The sequence below is a fragment of the Vulpes lagopus genome, chromosome 9, assembly GCF_018345385.1.
Source record: "Vulpes lagopus strain Blue_001 chromosome 9, ASM1834538v1, whole genome shotgun sequence".
In the NCBI taxonomy this organism is placed as follows: domain Eukaryota; kingdom Metazoa; phylum Chordata; class Mammalia; order Carnivora; family Canidae; genus Vulpes; species Vulpes lagopus.
The window spans coordinates 36,950,442-36,967,581 of NC_054832.1; the positions used below are offsets into that span (position 1 = coordinate 36,950,442).

At 32.6% G+C, this 17,140-nt stretch overlaps 1 protein-coding gene across 14 annotated transcripts in view; it reads right to left on the reverse strand.

Moving 5' to 3' along the window:
• Positions 1 to 17,140, reverse strand: part of VPS13B (vacuolar protein sorting 13 homolog B) — a 739,627-nt gene that overhangs the window by 348,375 nt on the left and 374,112 nt on the right. For all 14 annotated transcript variants that reach the window (XR_005989852.1, XR_005989854.1, XR_005989853.1 and 11 more), the window contains 2 exons: positions 13,676 to 13,896; positions 269 to 472 (listed from right to left, as the gene is read on the reverse strand). Coding sequence is in view for 11 of the 14 variants with exons in the window: in XM_041768645.1 (XP_041624579.1) it covers positions 269 to 472; positions 13,676 to 13,896 (425 nt within the window). In the remaining 3 variants the exon portion in view is untranslated. The remainder of the gene's footprint in view (positions 1 to 268; positions 473 to 13,675; positions 13,897 to 17,140) is intronic.

Genomic DNA, 17,140 nt, shown 5'->3' on the forward strand with positions numbered 1-17,140 from the left:
TGTGTCCTGTCTCAGGTTTTTTCCATTTCAGAGACCACCCCCCCCACACACACACTGTCCTGAACTATGCACTATCTACTGAAAGTGATTAAAATACTGGGACCTAAAAGGAACATTAATAAACAGCCACTGCCACCACAGCTCCCCATGAGCCTTCTGAACCTGCCAGCTTCCACACAGTGAGGTCATCTTCACTCTCAATCCTGATACAGAACTCTGTGGTACAGATCACCCTTCACCGGCAAAAGTATTTTTCAAGAACTCTTACCTCAGTAGTAGTTCCAAAATCAGCAGATGGGCTGCATGTGCTGGTATCTGGAGGAGCTGTGCCTACACTGCTTCTCACTGGAGAACCAGGGACTGGCCCTGCCATGGTTTCTGGATAGGCTGAAGAAGGACTGAGATTGCCTCTCCTCTGAATCTTATTCCAGACCTTATTCACATTATCAGTTAGCTCATATAAGAGCTGCACCTGAGCAGAAGGAAAAAAAAAAGGGAAAATAAGCCTTTCAACTTCGAATCACAATTAACTAAATTATGACATGTGAGAAAAATAAAACAAAGTTCAGGGAAACAAGAATATACGAAATAAGAATCTATTTATGTACCACTGATCATGATATTATATCATTATCTATAATCTATGATACATAATCATATATAGTTATACATATGATAATGAATATTTTGATAAAATGATAAGATATACAGAGAAAATTCATGTAACAGGTTTACAATTTTAAGTATTTTATCATGATTTGAATTTGAAGGAGATATAACGAATTTATACATGAAGTCTGCCACATATTCATACTGTGATATTTTATGAGCAACTTAGCATTTTTGTGGGAAAACCATGTTACTATAGTAATAATGTTAATAAAACAGCTTATTATGGGACAGTGAATTACTTTTAATATATGACCAATAGAATAAACACAAAGAAATGCCTCTTAAGCAGAGGTCAGTATCAGAATTAGATAACAAATATATACTAGTAAATACGATTATTTAATTACATAATTACCAGTCTTATTTCTAAATGATTTCCACATTTAAATTCTCCTTACTTTTCTGAGGAATAAACCTGAAACAAGATTTCCTGTCCAGCAAAATAAAGTGAAAAAGGATGACATAACATAGAATAGTAAAAGGAAAATGTTACATATGAGACTTTGCTATAGATAAAGAACATAAACTATCCAAACTACTATTCCCCTTGGATTTGTCATTCCAATATTTAGAGAAAAAACTGTTTAACTTGCACATTGTTTGACTGAGTTCTAAGATATTTACATAAGATTTCATAAATAAGCATTAATCACAGAATTTATATGACAACATATTGCAATATACTGCATAAAACAAATCCAAGGAAAAAAATGCAAACAAAATATATAAGCAAATCCACAGCTGGATACCATATTCTGCTTGCCATTAAAAAAAAAAAAAAGTGAAATTCTCATATTATAAGAAGTTTCAGCCCCAGGACACATCCAGATGATAAAGCTGGCTTCTTATGTGGGCAGAACAGATGCGTAAAAACACTGTTGTCAACCCTTATTTGATATAAAACAGTACTTGGGTTACAGTTTTCTCTTGTTTTACGTGTGATGAAGCCTCAAATCTCAGGTTATGGTTCTTCTTGTTTAAAAAAATAATCTAATGGCTAGAGATCTTACAAAAAAAAAACCTCTCAAAAAAATTTGTGTTCAAATTCTTTTGTCCTTCATAATCAAGAAAAAGTTCTCGCTAAAAAGAAACAATTTTGTTGCAAACCATATTTTGAAAAGAGATTATTTCACTTTTTCTTAAACTATTAAAACTGACAAGGAAAGCATAAATGGAAGAAAACAAGTTCTAAATACTTCTAAGGGCATAAGGTTTATTTATTTATTTACGAGAACTGATGCTTTTATTGTCACTATTTTTTATTTCCTTTAACTATTACACTTAAATAATTGTGTATGAATGTCGCTAAGTACATTCTGTAGTTAATGTACCAAGTAAACATGGACATAAACTTTAAACATTTATAGTTTCAAAGGAGAAAGTTACTATCACAGAATTCAGACTTGCCAAATTCAGAGGTTTTTTTAAAAAAAAGTAAAACAACTTAAAGATAAATGTTCAACTCTTATCTTTTAAGCTGTCCTAAAAACTACACCAATTCAGGCCACAATGAGCAACCATTACCCACCTATTCAAATGATTAACATTAATAAGCCTAACCATGCCAGTAATGACAAAGATGTGGAACAACTGAAACTCATTTACTACTGATGGGAAAGCAAAATTTAGACTACAGTTTGGTGGTTTCTGTAAAAGACAATATGTATGTCTTATTTACATACCTACCATATGATTCAGCCATTTCACTCCTAAGTGTTTCCCCAAGAAAAGTAAGTCTATGTCCACACAAGGAACTGAACACAAATGTTTATAGCAGTTTTTCTGCAGTAATCTACAACTGGAAAAAAAATCTCAAATGTTCACCAATAAGTGGATAAACAAAATAAAATATATCCATACAACAGAGTGATATCTATCAATAAGAAATCAATATGAATTCATGAAAAACATGTCTTAATCTCAAAATATTTATGCTGAATGAAAGGTAGGGGGAAAAAGGAGAGCTAGAGACACAGACTACAACTGTATGATAATATGTATATAGTACCATAGCAAAATGACAATCCATAATGACAATCAGTAGTCGCCTGGAATGGGGGAAGAAGTGAAATGGAAGATAACAAAGTAGCATAAAGAAACTCTTGAGGATGATGGATGGATGCATTATTACAATTCTGAGAATGGATTCATGGGTTTACATATGCAAATCTTATGGCATTAGACAATTTAAATATGTGCAGTTTTTTGTATGTAAGAATATTCCAGTAAAACTTTAAAAATCTCTAGGAAATGAGTACTATGTGAGGCAGCTTTATGTATATGTATGAAGGTTACTGAATATCAATAATACCTTGTATGCCAAATATTTACCAAATAACAAAAATGTAGTATTTTACTGTTTAAAAATTAATTTCACATGTACATTATAACCAACCATAAAGGAGACTTAACTGGACTGGAGAGGCTGAGAAAATTCTCAAGGAGATATATTTCTGAATGGTAGACACAATTTAAATGGATGCAAAAGGCCATTCGAATCATCAGACTAGCAAGAGCAATAGCCAAGTACAGGAAATGATATAGGGGCAAGGAAAATTCTATCCAGTTAGGCAGGAAGGACTTGTTGCAGAGTGTTAGGAGAGAGAGTCAGACAGAAGAGGAATGATAAAAATAGAAGAATAAACCATGGATATACAATTTCAATGGAAATCAAGCAGGAATGGAATTTCAACAAATAATTACTAACCCATGGTGAACACCAAAGAGTCCTAAGTGAATACAAATTTTAAAAGGCTAGCTCATTTGGCATGCAGGTTATTATTAATCATTAGAACTGTTTGAAAAAGAAAACCAAAAACCAAAAACCAAGAGTTTTTGCCAAAAATTTTTTTAAAAGCTTTTTCATATAAAGCAATAACCCTTACCCAGTCTGATTTTGCTTAAAGATAAAAATGAAAATCAGGGGCTCAGAAAAATTAAAAATTAGTGTTACTAGAATACAAATTCAGTTTTGTCTAAACACAATGATATATACCTAGACAGTGATGGCCAATTCTACTGCCTTTCTGACAACTGAACATAATTTATAGCAATAAAAACTATGAATAAATACAATAAAAAAGCAGCACAAACTCAACTCATTCTTTCTCCAGTTCTACATACTTACAACCCAAAAATGCAAAGATGGTTTTACATTCCTAGAAATGCCTTAAAAGAAGACAAAATCTATCAATTTATTGGCTAAGGGAAAATTGAAATTTTACATACTAAAAACATGATTCTCCAGGCTCTTTGAATTTTAGAATAAATACAGTTTTTAAGGCCAAAGAGACTAGTGTCTAAAGACACTAAAGAGAACTGGCAACGTTGGTAAAACAGTAAAGTTAAAGGGAAAGGTTAATGAAAATTACCCCTAGAAACAAAAACTCTGAATATTCCACTGGGTTAAATATTAATACTAATGCCCTTGAATGGCAATGAGTTCTAGGAACTGCATAGTAGTTTAGTTCACCATAGTTGATACACAGATCTACAATAATATCTAAAATGAAAATGAATTTATTATAGGCATGCCCTATGTACAGAGCTTACATTTCATTTTAAAATTTATAAACCACTTGAAGGTTTTGTATCTAAGCAATTATGAATCTAATTAATTGATATACCAGTATCAAAACTTCTGATATCATCCTAATAAACAAAAAGAAATGATATTTATGAAGGAATTTTTTCCTTAAAATGGAATCAAGATTTTTATATATTGGCTACAAATCAATACTCTGCAAAGCTTCTGATAACATATGCAAAATTTGATAGGTATATACACTGCTCATAGCTTTTATCAGATTCTCAAAGAAGTCCACGGCACAAAAAAGAACAAGAAGCACTCTCTCTCTCTCTCTTTTTTTTAAATTTTATTTATTTATTCATAGACACAGAGAGAGAGAGGCAGAGACACAGGCAGAGGGAGAAGCAGGCTCCATGCAGGGAGCCCGACGTGGGACTAGATCCCGGGTCTCCAGGATCACACCCCAGGCCGCAGGCGGTGCCAAACCGCTGTGCCACTGGGGCTGCCCAAAAACTAAACAGATGGATTAGTGAGAAACTACTAAAAAAAAAAAAAAAAAAAAAGTGACTTTAAGTCATTATCTTAAAAATAAACAGTAAATTTTAGGATGCATGTGGATGTCTATATTTTAGGGGCCCACAATACTACTAATAAGGTAGGATACCCAGAAAATAAAAATAGATCTATGGATATATTTCATCAAGAAAAATTAAACATTTTTGGTAAACAATGCCATCAAGGCAAATTAACTACATTACAAACACAAGGTTTATATTTATAGAACCTAAGAGCTTCCTAAGGGAAGCTCTTCAAATTATTAAAGAAATTTAATTTAAAAATTGGGTAAATGATATAAATTATCAACTCATAAAACAATTTCATTGGCCAATAAACATTCAAAAATTGTTCCTTATTAATAATCAGGAAAATACAAATTAATGTAAATAATATGAATTGTCAATTCACAAAAGAGCAAATGCAGTGGCTAATAAACATTTAAAAAGATGCTGAAACATCTGGTTTCATTTCCTTTCAGCATGAGAGCCATCCTTTAGGATTTCCTGTAGTGCAGTTCTACTGGTGATAGATTCTCATATGTGAAAATGTCTTTATTTAGTCTTTATTCATAAACATGTATTTTGTTTTTATATTTAGAATTTTGGGTTGAGAGGCTGTATTTTTTTTTTTTTATTTTCATGATTTAAAGATATTGCTTTTCTGAACTTTACTTATACTCAGGAGAAGTAAGCTAACAATCAAATCCTAGTTCTCTTGTATGTAATATGTCATTATTCTCAGGATACTTGCAGGATTTGCTCTTATCTGTGGCTTTCAACAGCTGCATTAAAATCTGTGTAGGCATGGCTGCCTTCATGTTGTACGGGCCAAGGGCAGGCCACCCCAATGGGCCACTCTGACATGAAGATTATACTGAATTAAAAAGCAATCAAAAATAGCAGATTCAGGATAAGCTCTTTACTTTCCCCACAACTGCCTCAAAAAATTTAGGTAGAGGACTTGATCCAGGAAGAGAACTATCACCACAAAAAACTACATTATGATATGAATGAGTTATGGTAGACAGGGAGGAACCTAGAAACGCCTGTTTGATCAAATGTCTCTATGTCTCATGTCTATGTCTCATGTTTCTGAGTGGACCAGTAAACAAACATTAAATTACTAAACATTTATTTTTTTTTCATCTTTCAATAAATTGCATTTTTGTTGTTTCAGGTTTTTATTTAAAATCTAGTTAGGTAACATATAGGGTAATATTGGTTTCAGGAACAGATTTTAGTGATGCATCACTTAAATATAACACCCAGTGCTCATTACAACAAATGCCCATCAACAAATTGGCCCACTCCCTACTTCCATCCCTCCATCAATCCTTAGTTTGTTCTCTATAATTTAGAATCTCTTATGGTTTGCCTCCCACTTTTCTTCCCCCTACCCTCATATTCATTTGTTTTGTTTCTTTAACTCTACATATAAGTAAAATCATATGGTATCTGTCTTTCTCTGACTGACTTCTTTCACTTCGCATAATACACTCTAGCTCCCTCCAGGTCATCCCAAGTAGCAAGATTTCATTCTTTTTGATGGCTGAGTAATATTCCAATGTGTATGTAATGTTCCATTGTGTATGTATACACTCACACCACTTCTTCTTTATCCATTCATCAGATGATGGACATTTGGGTTCTTTCCATAATTTGGCTATTGTTGATACTGCTGCTATAAACATCGGGGTACATGTGTTCCTTCAAATCAGTATTTTTGAATCCTTTGGGTAGGTACCTAGTAGTACAATTGCTGGCTCATGGGGTAGCCCTATTTTTAGATTTTTAAGGAACCTCCATACTGTTTCCCAGAGTGGCTGCACCAGTTTGCATTCCCACCAACAGAGCTAAAGTGATCCCCTTTCTCCACATCCTTGCCAACATCTATTGTTTTTTTGTTATTTTAGCCATTCTGACAGGGGCAAAATACTATCTCATTGTAGTCTTGATTAGTATATCCCTGATGATGAGTAATGTTGAGTATCTTTTCATGTGTCTGAATTAGCCATCTGGATCTCTTCTTTGGAAGAATGTCTGTTCATGTCTTCTGCCCATTTCTTAAGTGGATATACAAGTTCTTTATAGATTTTAGATACTAATCATTTATCAGATATGTCATTTGCAAATATCGTCTCCCATTCTATAGGTTAGCTTTTAGTTTTGTTGATTGTTTCCTTCACTGTGCAGAAGCTTTTTATCTTGAATAAGTCCCAATAGTTCATTTTGCTCTTGTTTTGCTTACCTCCAGAGTCATGTCTAGCAGGAAGTCACTACAGCCAATGTCAAAGGCATTACTGCTGTTGTTTTCCTTTAGGATTTTGGTGGTTTCCTGTCTCACAGTATCCAGAGGGAGTCTGGAAACCTATACTAAAGTAACCACTCCTGAGAAAGAGATGTACTTGGAGTCTTTCTTTTCTTTTTAAAGTAGGTTTCATGCTCAGCATGGAGCCCAACACAGGGGTGATCAAGAGTCTGACACTCAACCAACTAGGCCACCCAGTTTTTTAATCTTTAAAATTTAGGTTAATCTGGCACACAAAGATATAAAAGAGTATTAAAGCTGGTAATAATTAAACAGAAGTTGGTTTATGAGGACTTATGAAGACAAAGTTGAATTAAATGAATATAGTAAGAATTATTACATTGTTGAGTAAGGGATTCTTGAAAGATGAGGTTCATAGGGCCTCAGTTTAATTCTCAAAAATAAAAGGTCTTGGCATTTGAGGAGTAACAGCAAGGAGGCCCTGGAATCCAGGTGATGGAGGTAAGGACAAAAAGAGGAAGTAGACATGAGAAGGAACTACCAGACCAAAACTAAGCTCTATTTAGGTGATGACTTTGCTTAGAACCAGTTTATATTTAAAAACAACAACAAACCCTGAGCTCCATTCCAAGTAAAGTGGATATCTAATAAAGATATTTGAGAGCTCTAGGTTTAAGCCACATACATCACATTTAATAAGAGTCCACAGAAATCACAATACTATTAAGTATCTCAAAGTAAAAGAAACTTTTTTAAAAAGATTAATAGTGGTTTCCCAGGTTAAACAATAATGGTAATAAAATTCATTCTCAGCTAGGACAGCTACGGATATCCAGAATATGTATAGAGTAGGACAATCCTCTCAAGGCTAAAATGATATTCATAAGTTTCTAAAATAGAAGGCCTCTAGCAGTTAACTCCAAGTAGTAGTTGGCTATCATATAGGGATTAAGCTACTACAAATATAAATTATGAATACAAAAATTTTTTTCTATTTTCTCTAGAAGTTTCTTATCTCCTTTGGTAATTTGTTCTTAGGATCAGTCTCTCCTCCTTCTCTCCCTTCTCCATGCAACAAGGAACCTTTGTGTTACAATATAGAGGTCCGCATACTCTAACATTTTATATATATGTAATTTTTATATATAAAGATAAAAAATACATAAACATTTTATATATATGTAATTATACAATATATACTCTTTTTTTGTCTGACTTTCTTCACTTGGCATGGTGATTACTATATTCATACATGATGCTGCATTTTATCAATAATTCAGTCCTTTTAATGGCTGAGTAGTATTACATTGTAGGATAGGCCATAATTTGTTTGATTATTCATCTACTGATAAACATTTGGGTTGTGTTCCGTTTGGGGCTATACAAATAAAGCTGCCAAATACTATGTATGACAGTCTCTGCAAGCACATATATTTTTGTTTGTTCTGAAGAAAAACTTAGGGAGGAACTACCAGGTCATAAGCTAAGTGCAAGTTATTCTTTTTCAGGAATTTCCAAGTTGTTTCCAAAGCTGTATAATTTTAACATTCCCAGCAGCAGAATACAAAGAGTTCTAGATGGTTCACAATGTTCATCGTTTTTATTTTAGCCAATCTAATTGATGTATAGTGGATTTTCTATTCATGCTTTAATTTGTTTTTCCCTGACAAATAACGATGATGACCACTGCTTCATGCACTTAATGACTAGTGACATCTTCTGTGGTGAATGTCTGTTGAAGTCATAGCCCTGGGGTTTGTCTTCATGTTTGTTTGTTTTTGTTTTTGTTTTTTTAACTGTTCTTTGTTGTCACATTACCCAGCAGAAAGCATTCTTTAAATATCCTGGATAACAGTTTGACAAATATTTTATTTTTTAAAGATTTTATTTATTTGAGGGAGCACATGCACAAACAAGCAGGGGGAGGGAAGAAAGAGAAGCCAGACTCCCTGCTGAGCAGGGATTCCCAAAGCAGGGCTCAAGCCCAGGACCTTGAGATCATGACCTGAGCCAAAGGCAGACACTAAACTAACTTAGCCACTTAGGCAACCCTTGACCAATATTTTACAAAACACTTTCTCCGAGGAATGCCTGGGTGGCTCAGTTGGTTAAATATTTGGCTCTTGAATTCAGCTCAGGTCATGATCTCGGAGTCATGGAATTTAGCCCTGCAATGAGCTCCCTGCTCAGCAGGGAGTCTGCTTGAGGTTCTCTCTATCCCTCTTCCTTTGCCCCTCCCCAAACTTGCGCACACTTGTGCACACGCTCTCAAATAAATAAACCTTTACAAAAAAAAATGTTCTCCTAATGTATAGCTTTCTGCTATCTTAATGTGTCTTTCAAAGAGAAAATGTTTTTAAACTTGATTATGCCCAGTATCAAGATCAATTTGGAGAGCTCCCCTTTGGACAATATTGACTCATCCAATCTATGAACAGATGTATTTCTCCAGTTAGGTGTTCTTTAAACACCTAAAGACCTGGTTTTCAAGGTCAAGGACTTGGACATCTTTAGTTATATACATTTATGTTTCCAGGCACCAATATAAATGGAACATATTCATTTCATTTTCTAATTGTTTGCTGCTACTATATAAAAATATAATTGATTTTTATTCATGACTCTTGTCTCATCTCTACAACCTTGATAGTTTTATTAGTTCCAATAACAGGTTGTTAATTCTGATAGGATTTTCTAGAAAATATTTTATCATAAAAAATAGAAAAACCTTTACTTCTTTCCTTATGTCTTTTTATTTCCTTTGTTGGGTTTATTGGAATGGCTAGGGCATTCAGTATGATACAGAGCAAGTAGCAAAAAGAGGCTTTCAGGTTTTTTTCATATTTTAGTGGAAAACAATTCAATTCAGTATGATAATTGAGTAGGATATTTGATTTCCAACACATATCCTTTAATAGTTTGAAAAATTCTTTAATATTTGTAATTTGCTGAGAGTTTTTAATCACAAATGGGTGGTTAAATTTTGTCAAATGTTTACCTGTATCTATGGAAATTATCATAGGATTTTTCTCAACTCTCAAGAATAGTGAATTCTACCAAATGATTTCTGAATATTTTTTAACAGAATTTTCTGAATTGATTCTCCAATTTTTTAAAAAGATTTTATTTATTTATTCATGAGAGACAGAGAGAGAGAAAGAGAGAGAGAGAGAGAGAGAGAGAGAGAGAGAGGCAGAGACACAGGCAGAGGGAGAAGCAGGCTCCATGCAGGGAGCCTGACGTGAGACTCGATCCCAGGTCCCCAGGATCAGGCCCTGGGCTGAAGGCAGTGTTGAACCGCTGAGCCACCCAGGCTGCCCTGATTTCTGATTAAACCAAACTCGAATTTCTGAGATGAATCCTACTTTATTATCATTTATTAACATTTTTAAACACTGCTATATTGATTTGCTATTTGGTTAAGAATTTTTATATCTATTTTCATGAGGGATATTGATTTCTAATTCCTTCTTTTGTAAAGACTTTTTCCAGATTTGGTAATAGGATTATACTGGCTTCCAAAAATAATTTGGGAAGGAATCCTTTATATCTCTGGGGAAAAAAACTGTGAAAATTTCCTATTTTTTTCCTTGAATATTTGACAAAATTCAACCATTTGGGCTTTAAAAGTTCTCTTTATAACCTGTTTTGATATCACATTTCCTTTATAGATATATAAGGATATTCAGATTTTCTATTCTTGTATCATTGTTTATACAGCTATTTTTCAGTATAAAATTTCTATTTCATCTAAATTGTTAAATTGCTGGCATAAAGTTGTTCATATTCTATTATTCTTTTAAAGTCTATAGGATCTGTGTGATAATGCTCCTCCTTCAGTCCCTATATTGGTAATCTGTATATTATCTTTCTCTCTCTCTCTCTTTTTTTTACTGTACCAGTCATCGCTGTTTTTATCTTTATTATTTTCATCCTTCTACTTATTTTGGGTTTATCTTGTTCTTTTCTTAGCTTTCTAGAGTAAAACGTTAAATGAATGACTTAAGATCTTTTTTCCTTTATAATGTAAATATTTAAAATTATATTTTCAAAAAAATTTAAAAAATAAAATATAAAATTATATTTTCCTCTGAAGACTATCTTACTATATTCACCTTTTTAAATTGTCATTCAACCAAGATATTTTCTTATGTCCAAGTGATTCTGCCTTTGATTCATAATTTTGAAGTGTATTTATTGTTCAGATATATACAGATTTTCTATAGTTTATCACCAATTTCTAATATATTTTGACTATGATAATACATTTTGATCTCATTAACAAAATGAGACAATGTACACCTGAAAAAAATGTGCATTCCATATTTGTTAGATACGATGTTCTATAAATGTCAATTAGATCAGGGTGAGTTCGCCATATTTTTCATTCTTCTGTATCTCCAATTATTTAATTTTATCTGGTTGCTTTATCAATTGCTGAGAAAGCCGTTATAAAACTTCCTACTATGCCTGTGGTACTTACTTTTTGTATTTTCTATATCTCCATACTTAACTTTTCATCTAGGTGTTTTATATTTGCTGAGACAGACTGTATAAAAGTTCCTACTATGTAGTACTGAATAGATCATCTGTTTTTTTTTCTTTAATTCTAACCATTTTTATTTCATTCATGTCATTATTTCTGGTAAATAATGTTTTCCTTATGTTAATCTAACATGAAAATAAGCAGGACCAGCCGTCTTATGCTGTTCTCCAACAACTGTTATCTGTTTCTTAATATTTCAAGTGCTTCCCTTTTAAGCAATATATAACGGAGTCTTGTGACTCTTAATAGGAATAGCTGGATGGGGGGGGTCAGCAAACTTTCTGTTAAAGGACAGATAGTAAATATTCTAGGTTTTGTGAGCCATACTGTTTTCTGGTGCTCCTACTTAATTCTGCATAACAGCAACCTCAGACAAAATGTAAAAAATGGGTTTTCGGCCTGCAGGCTTTAGATTGCTAACTCATGGTCTAAACACTCCTACTTAAAATCATTAACACATAACATCAGTGGGAAGAATAGCTTACCTCCATTATTTAATTTATTTACATCACAAGTTTTTATTTAAATACTAGTTAGTTAACATACAGGGTAATAATTGGTTTCAGGAGTAGAATTCCTCACACAAGTATTCTCCTTAATACCCATAATCCATTCTGCTCATCCCATTTCCCCCCACCTCACTCCAACTCCCCTCCATTTATCCTCAGTTTGTTCTCTATAGGTAAGTGTTTTATGGTTTGTCTTTTTTTCCCCCTTCCCCTATGTTCACCTGTTTTGTTTCTTAAATTCCACATACATGTGAAATCATATGGTATTTCCCTTTCTCTGACTTATTTTGCTTAGCAAAATAGACTCTAGCTTCATCCATGTTGTTGCAAATGGCAAGATTTCATTGCTGTTTCTATCTTCTGTTTTGAAATTCTCTTACCATTTCTTGACTTCTTTAGATAATTTGAATATTTTTTTGGTATTCCATTTTAATACATCTGCTGGCTTTTTGGCCTTTTCTCTTTCTATTTCTGCATTTTATTTTCAGTAGTTATTTTAGGAGATTATAATGTATATTGGGAAACAGTTCATAGTCTAGAGTTTACATTATACCATTTCACATGATATTTGGAAATCTGGCAACCATTACGTCCCTTTAATCCTCCATTAACTAGGCAGGGAGAAGGGGAGAAAGAACGATGGTATCAGTAAGGAGGCTCTATAAAATATGAAATAATATTGTAACTCACTTAAAAAAACACACCCTAAGAACTGGCTTCATTAGTGGCTTATAACCACTGCTGCAGGGATAAACATATATTTATCAATGCTGACCTGTCGGATCCAATACCTATCTAAAACAATTTTTTTTAAACATAATTCAAATAGTATTCAACACTGACAATCTATGTAGAAAGTATATCATAGTCTGCTTAAGGTTAAAGAAACAAGTTAACTTAGGTAATCAATAATTTGTATAAATCTGGAAGATTGGAATTCATATTAACTTAAAACACTATAGGGACACCTTGATGGCTCAGCAGTTGAGTGTCCGCCTTTGGCTCATGCATGATCCTAAAGTCCTGGAACAGAGTCCCGCATCGAGCAGGGAGCCTACTTCTCCCTCTGCCTATGTCTCTGCCTCTCTCTGTGTCCCTCATGAATAAATAAATAAAATCTTAAAAAAAAAATTCTAACACTACAAAATTCAACACATTTGGCCTATACCAACTGAAATGTTATGGTTTTAGCAAACTATATTTCTTAAATAGTAAACAGTCCTCTTTTTTTTTTTTAAATATGTGTTGAGCAAAAGAAGTCTGGTTGAAAATTATATTTGATCATGTTAATAGACTCTTCCCGTCTGATAATAAAGTAGTCCTTCAGTGTTTAAACACTTTACATCTGCAACTGATTTCATTCTTTCAGCCAAAAGATGCATTTATGCTGCCACCATTACATTTTCAGAAGAATTTAAATTACAAAACTTGAGAGAGCTTCAAAGCAATACTTATCTAACCATGCTGATCTTGACGGCTCTGTTAAAAATAATTTAGGACACTAAACAGAAGAGAAACCCTTTACAAAATTGATAACAATTGTTCATAAATCCTATTATTTTAAATTTCCTTTCATAAATCAAATATACTAACCTGAGGATTTGAGCATTTTATTTGAAGTGACTCTAGGTCAACATGGAGACAGACAACAAATGAATGCCTTGTATCAGGTCCTGTAGCAAGTAGTTTTTGAGATGTAACAGCTAGAGTAGAGGTACAACCCATAGGTTCCACTAGGCAAAATGTCACTTGTTTTCCAAAAAGAGTATACATGCTGAAATGATGCAAGTTGATAGTCCAAGGAAAAGCATTACCTGGTAATAAGAACAAAGAGAGTAGTGAAATAGTCCTATAAAAATACAGTTGTCTTTTATACTTTTTTATTTATGTATCAAGTACTAATTAATTAATATAAAGTATGAGGTAAAACCATTTTTAATGCAGCTATAGATAAAGTACTTTGTGAAATCATTTTAAATTTAAGTTCAATTAGCCAACATATAGTGCATCATTAGTTTCAGAAGTAGTTTCAATAATTCATCAGTTGCATGTGAAATGATTTTTAAAAATATACTCAGTATTGAAATACTTATTAACATTTGTTCTTGAGATGCCAACTAATGCAAAATAGGTTCTTATGACAGTTTTGACTTTGCAATTCTACTAGAACTTGTAAGTATATCTATTGCAGACATCTTTTTAAGTAGCTAAATTATTTTTAAGCAAATTGAAAATACTTATTTTCTAATTAGAAAAGTACTAGTGCCTCACTGGAAATAAATTAGAAAGTATATAAAGAAAAATCAGAACCAGTCCTAAACAAACTAGTAAACATTATACAAGAAGAAAAATCAAAACTTGTCAAAATCCTGCCACTCCCAATAATAACTATTAACTAATATTACCTTCAAGTCTTTTTTTTCCTCCACTGTGTTGGATATGCCTATACAGTTAGAAGCAAGTATCACACTGTACTTTTACATTCAGGTTATTTTCCAATGACAGTAAAAATACAAAGTAAGTTACAAGCTGCATCATAGTACACACACACACACACGGAATATAAGCAATCATTTGAACTATGAATGGTGATATTAAGTAGATGCTACAAGGTAGACTCTTACAAGTTTGAATACTCAAAATGTATGGACCAAATATAGTTCATAAGATTAAAATTAGAATCTTGGAAATTGAGACCAAAATACTAGAATATATCTAGCTATATAGTAGGCCATAATTTCTTGACTGGAAACAATGAAAATTGCATAATATTATGTGGTCAGCACTGTGGTACTCTGCCTGTCTTAAGATTTAAAATATTTGCCCTCAAGAAAGAATGACAAACATTAAATCATCTGTAACTAATTCTAAAATTATTTTAAAAACTACACAAAGTTCCATGCTATTTTACAAAATAAACTCTGCCAAATTTGTCTTAAAATATTCTGGAATGATTTCAGGTTATATATTTAAAACTCGAGCTATATATAATTTTTCAAATTTGATGTAATCCAAGAAATGCTAAAAGGTGGGTATGTTGGATGAAGAGCACCAAATTTAAATTTGTTAAATGAAGAATAAAATCCTGATATTAGTACTATCTCCAATGTGTCCCTGCTTCTCCTTTGGAATGAGACCAATAAAGTATAATTCATTTTATCATATTCTAAGACTTAAACAGAATCTTTGAAAGCAATACATTATATCCATTTATTTAGTCTGCAGATTGTCTTTTAAAAAAGCACACTCTACATAGAAGCTGAGATCTTAACTTATAATGACAAAAATTCCTACAATTAATCATTGTGAAAAAAAAATGATCAAAACATAGCAAATCATTAGCTGCATATGTATTCCTTTTACATACATGTTCACACAAAATAAAAATACCTTATCTATTTATAGCACTAGGAATGTAATGTTCTAGGGACTCCCCAAAATATGTTTAGGCATCCATAGCAGGCCAGAACCATGAACTATTATGAGACCAGTATTTTATTTTAATTCTAAAGTTCTAATGCTGTAACATGTTTTATTTCAGATAAAACTATTTCTGGCAGAATTTTGAAATTTTCAAAGAATCTAAAGAACAAGAAAAAAATGAAAAACAAAACTTACAATATCATTTCTGTGTGAATTTGTGAAAACTCTCTTGACAGAGAAAATGATACCAATAAAATAATGATCATGAAAATGACACACACTGATTTGATTCAGATTTAAAAATTTGAAAGAGCATGAATATGACTGAGCTATGGGGAAAAATAAATATATAAAGGAAACTCAGTAAGATTGTGGGCTTCATGTGTCAAAAATGAGGAAGAGGGCACTGGAGTTCGTCAGGTAACATTAATTGACAACTGAGAGAAATTTTTAAAAGTATACAATGTGGATTTCCTTACATTGTATGACATGTTGCTGACTTTGCACAATACTTAGAAGGAGACGGTAAAAAACTTGTTTTAAAAAACAAAACAATATATATATTATATACACAATATAATATTGGAGATACTCTCACTTTTTTTTTTTTTGCTTTCTTAACCTTAATTGTTACCTGTCTTCAGAAGTAAACAAAAAAAGTATTTTCTCTTCCTTATTTTTTCCATTATGTCCCACAGTCCAGTATGACTCAGGCACCTTCTTACTTCAAATATGAATTGGTATAACAGAAATATTTTACTATCTACTGTGAGATTAATACTTTGGAGACAGATACACTATATTCTGCAAATATAAACAAGCCCAAACCGCTAACATTGTTTTCCCAAACCACTTAGCACTTAATTGATTTAAGACAGTTAAGGTAAAGGGTTAATTCTAAGTCATGTTAAATTTAGTAATAGGTACTTTCAAGGAATGAGGCATTAAAAATAACATGAATATAACCAATTTTCTGGAAGAGAGAAGCCAAAATGCCTAGAAAAGAGGTAAATGAAAATGAGTAACCCACAGATTTATTTGCCCTGCAAGTGAAATTCTAGATTTGGAACTTTATTATATTAACTCAACACTAAAAAAAACAAATAATTGACAATTAAAAACAAGCAGAGATGGGATGACTGGGTGGTTCAGCAGTTAAGCGTCTGCCTTTGGCTCAGGGTGTGATCCTGGAGTTCTAGGATCAAGTCCCACATCGGGCTTCCTGCGTGGAGCCTGCTTCTCCCTCTGTGTCTCTGCCTCTCTCTCTCTCTGTGTCTCTCATGAATAAATAAATAAAGTCTTAAAAAAATAAACTTTTTTTCTTTTTCCCCTTCTATTCCCTTTGTACTCCCTTCTCCTCATTATATGTATATGTTGTCATGTTTACATCTTCTTATTAATAATTTTCTAGTGTCTAATCATGGCCATTTCTTTTCCACCTAAAGAAGTCTCTTTAAAATTTCTTTTAAGGCTGGTTTAGTGATGATAAACTCCTTTATCTCTTGTTTCTCTTAGAATCTCTTTATTTCCCCTTCAAATATGAATGATGATCTTGTCAGGTAGAACATGTCTGAACTTAAATGACAATCAAATTAATATAGACTACTATTTACTTAGGATGTTATATAAGAAACT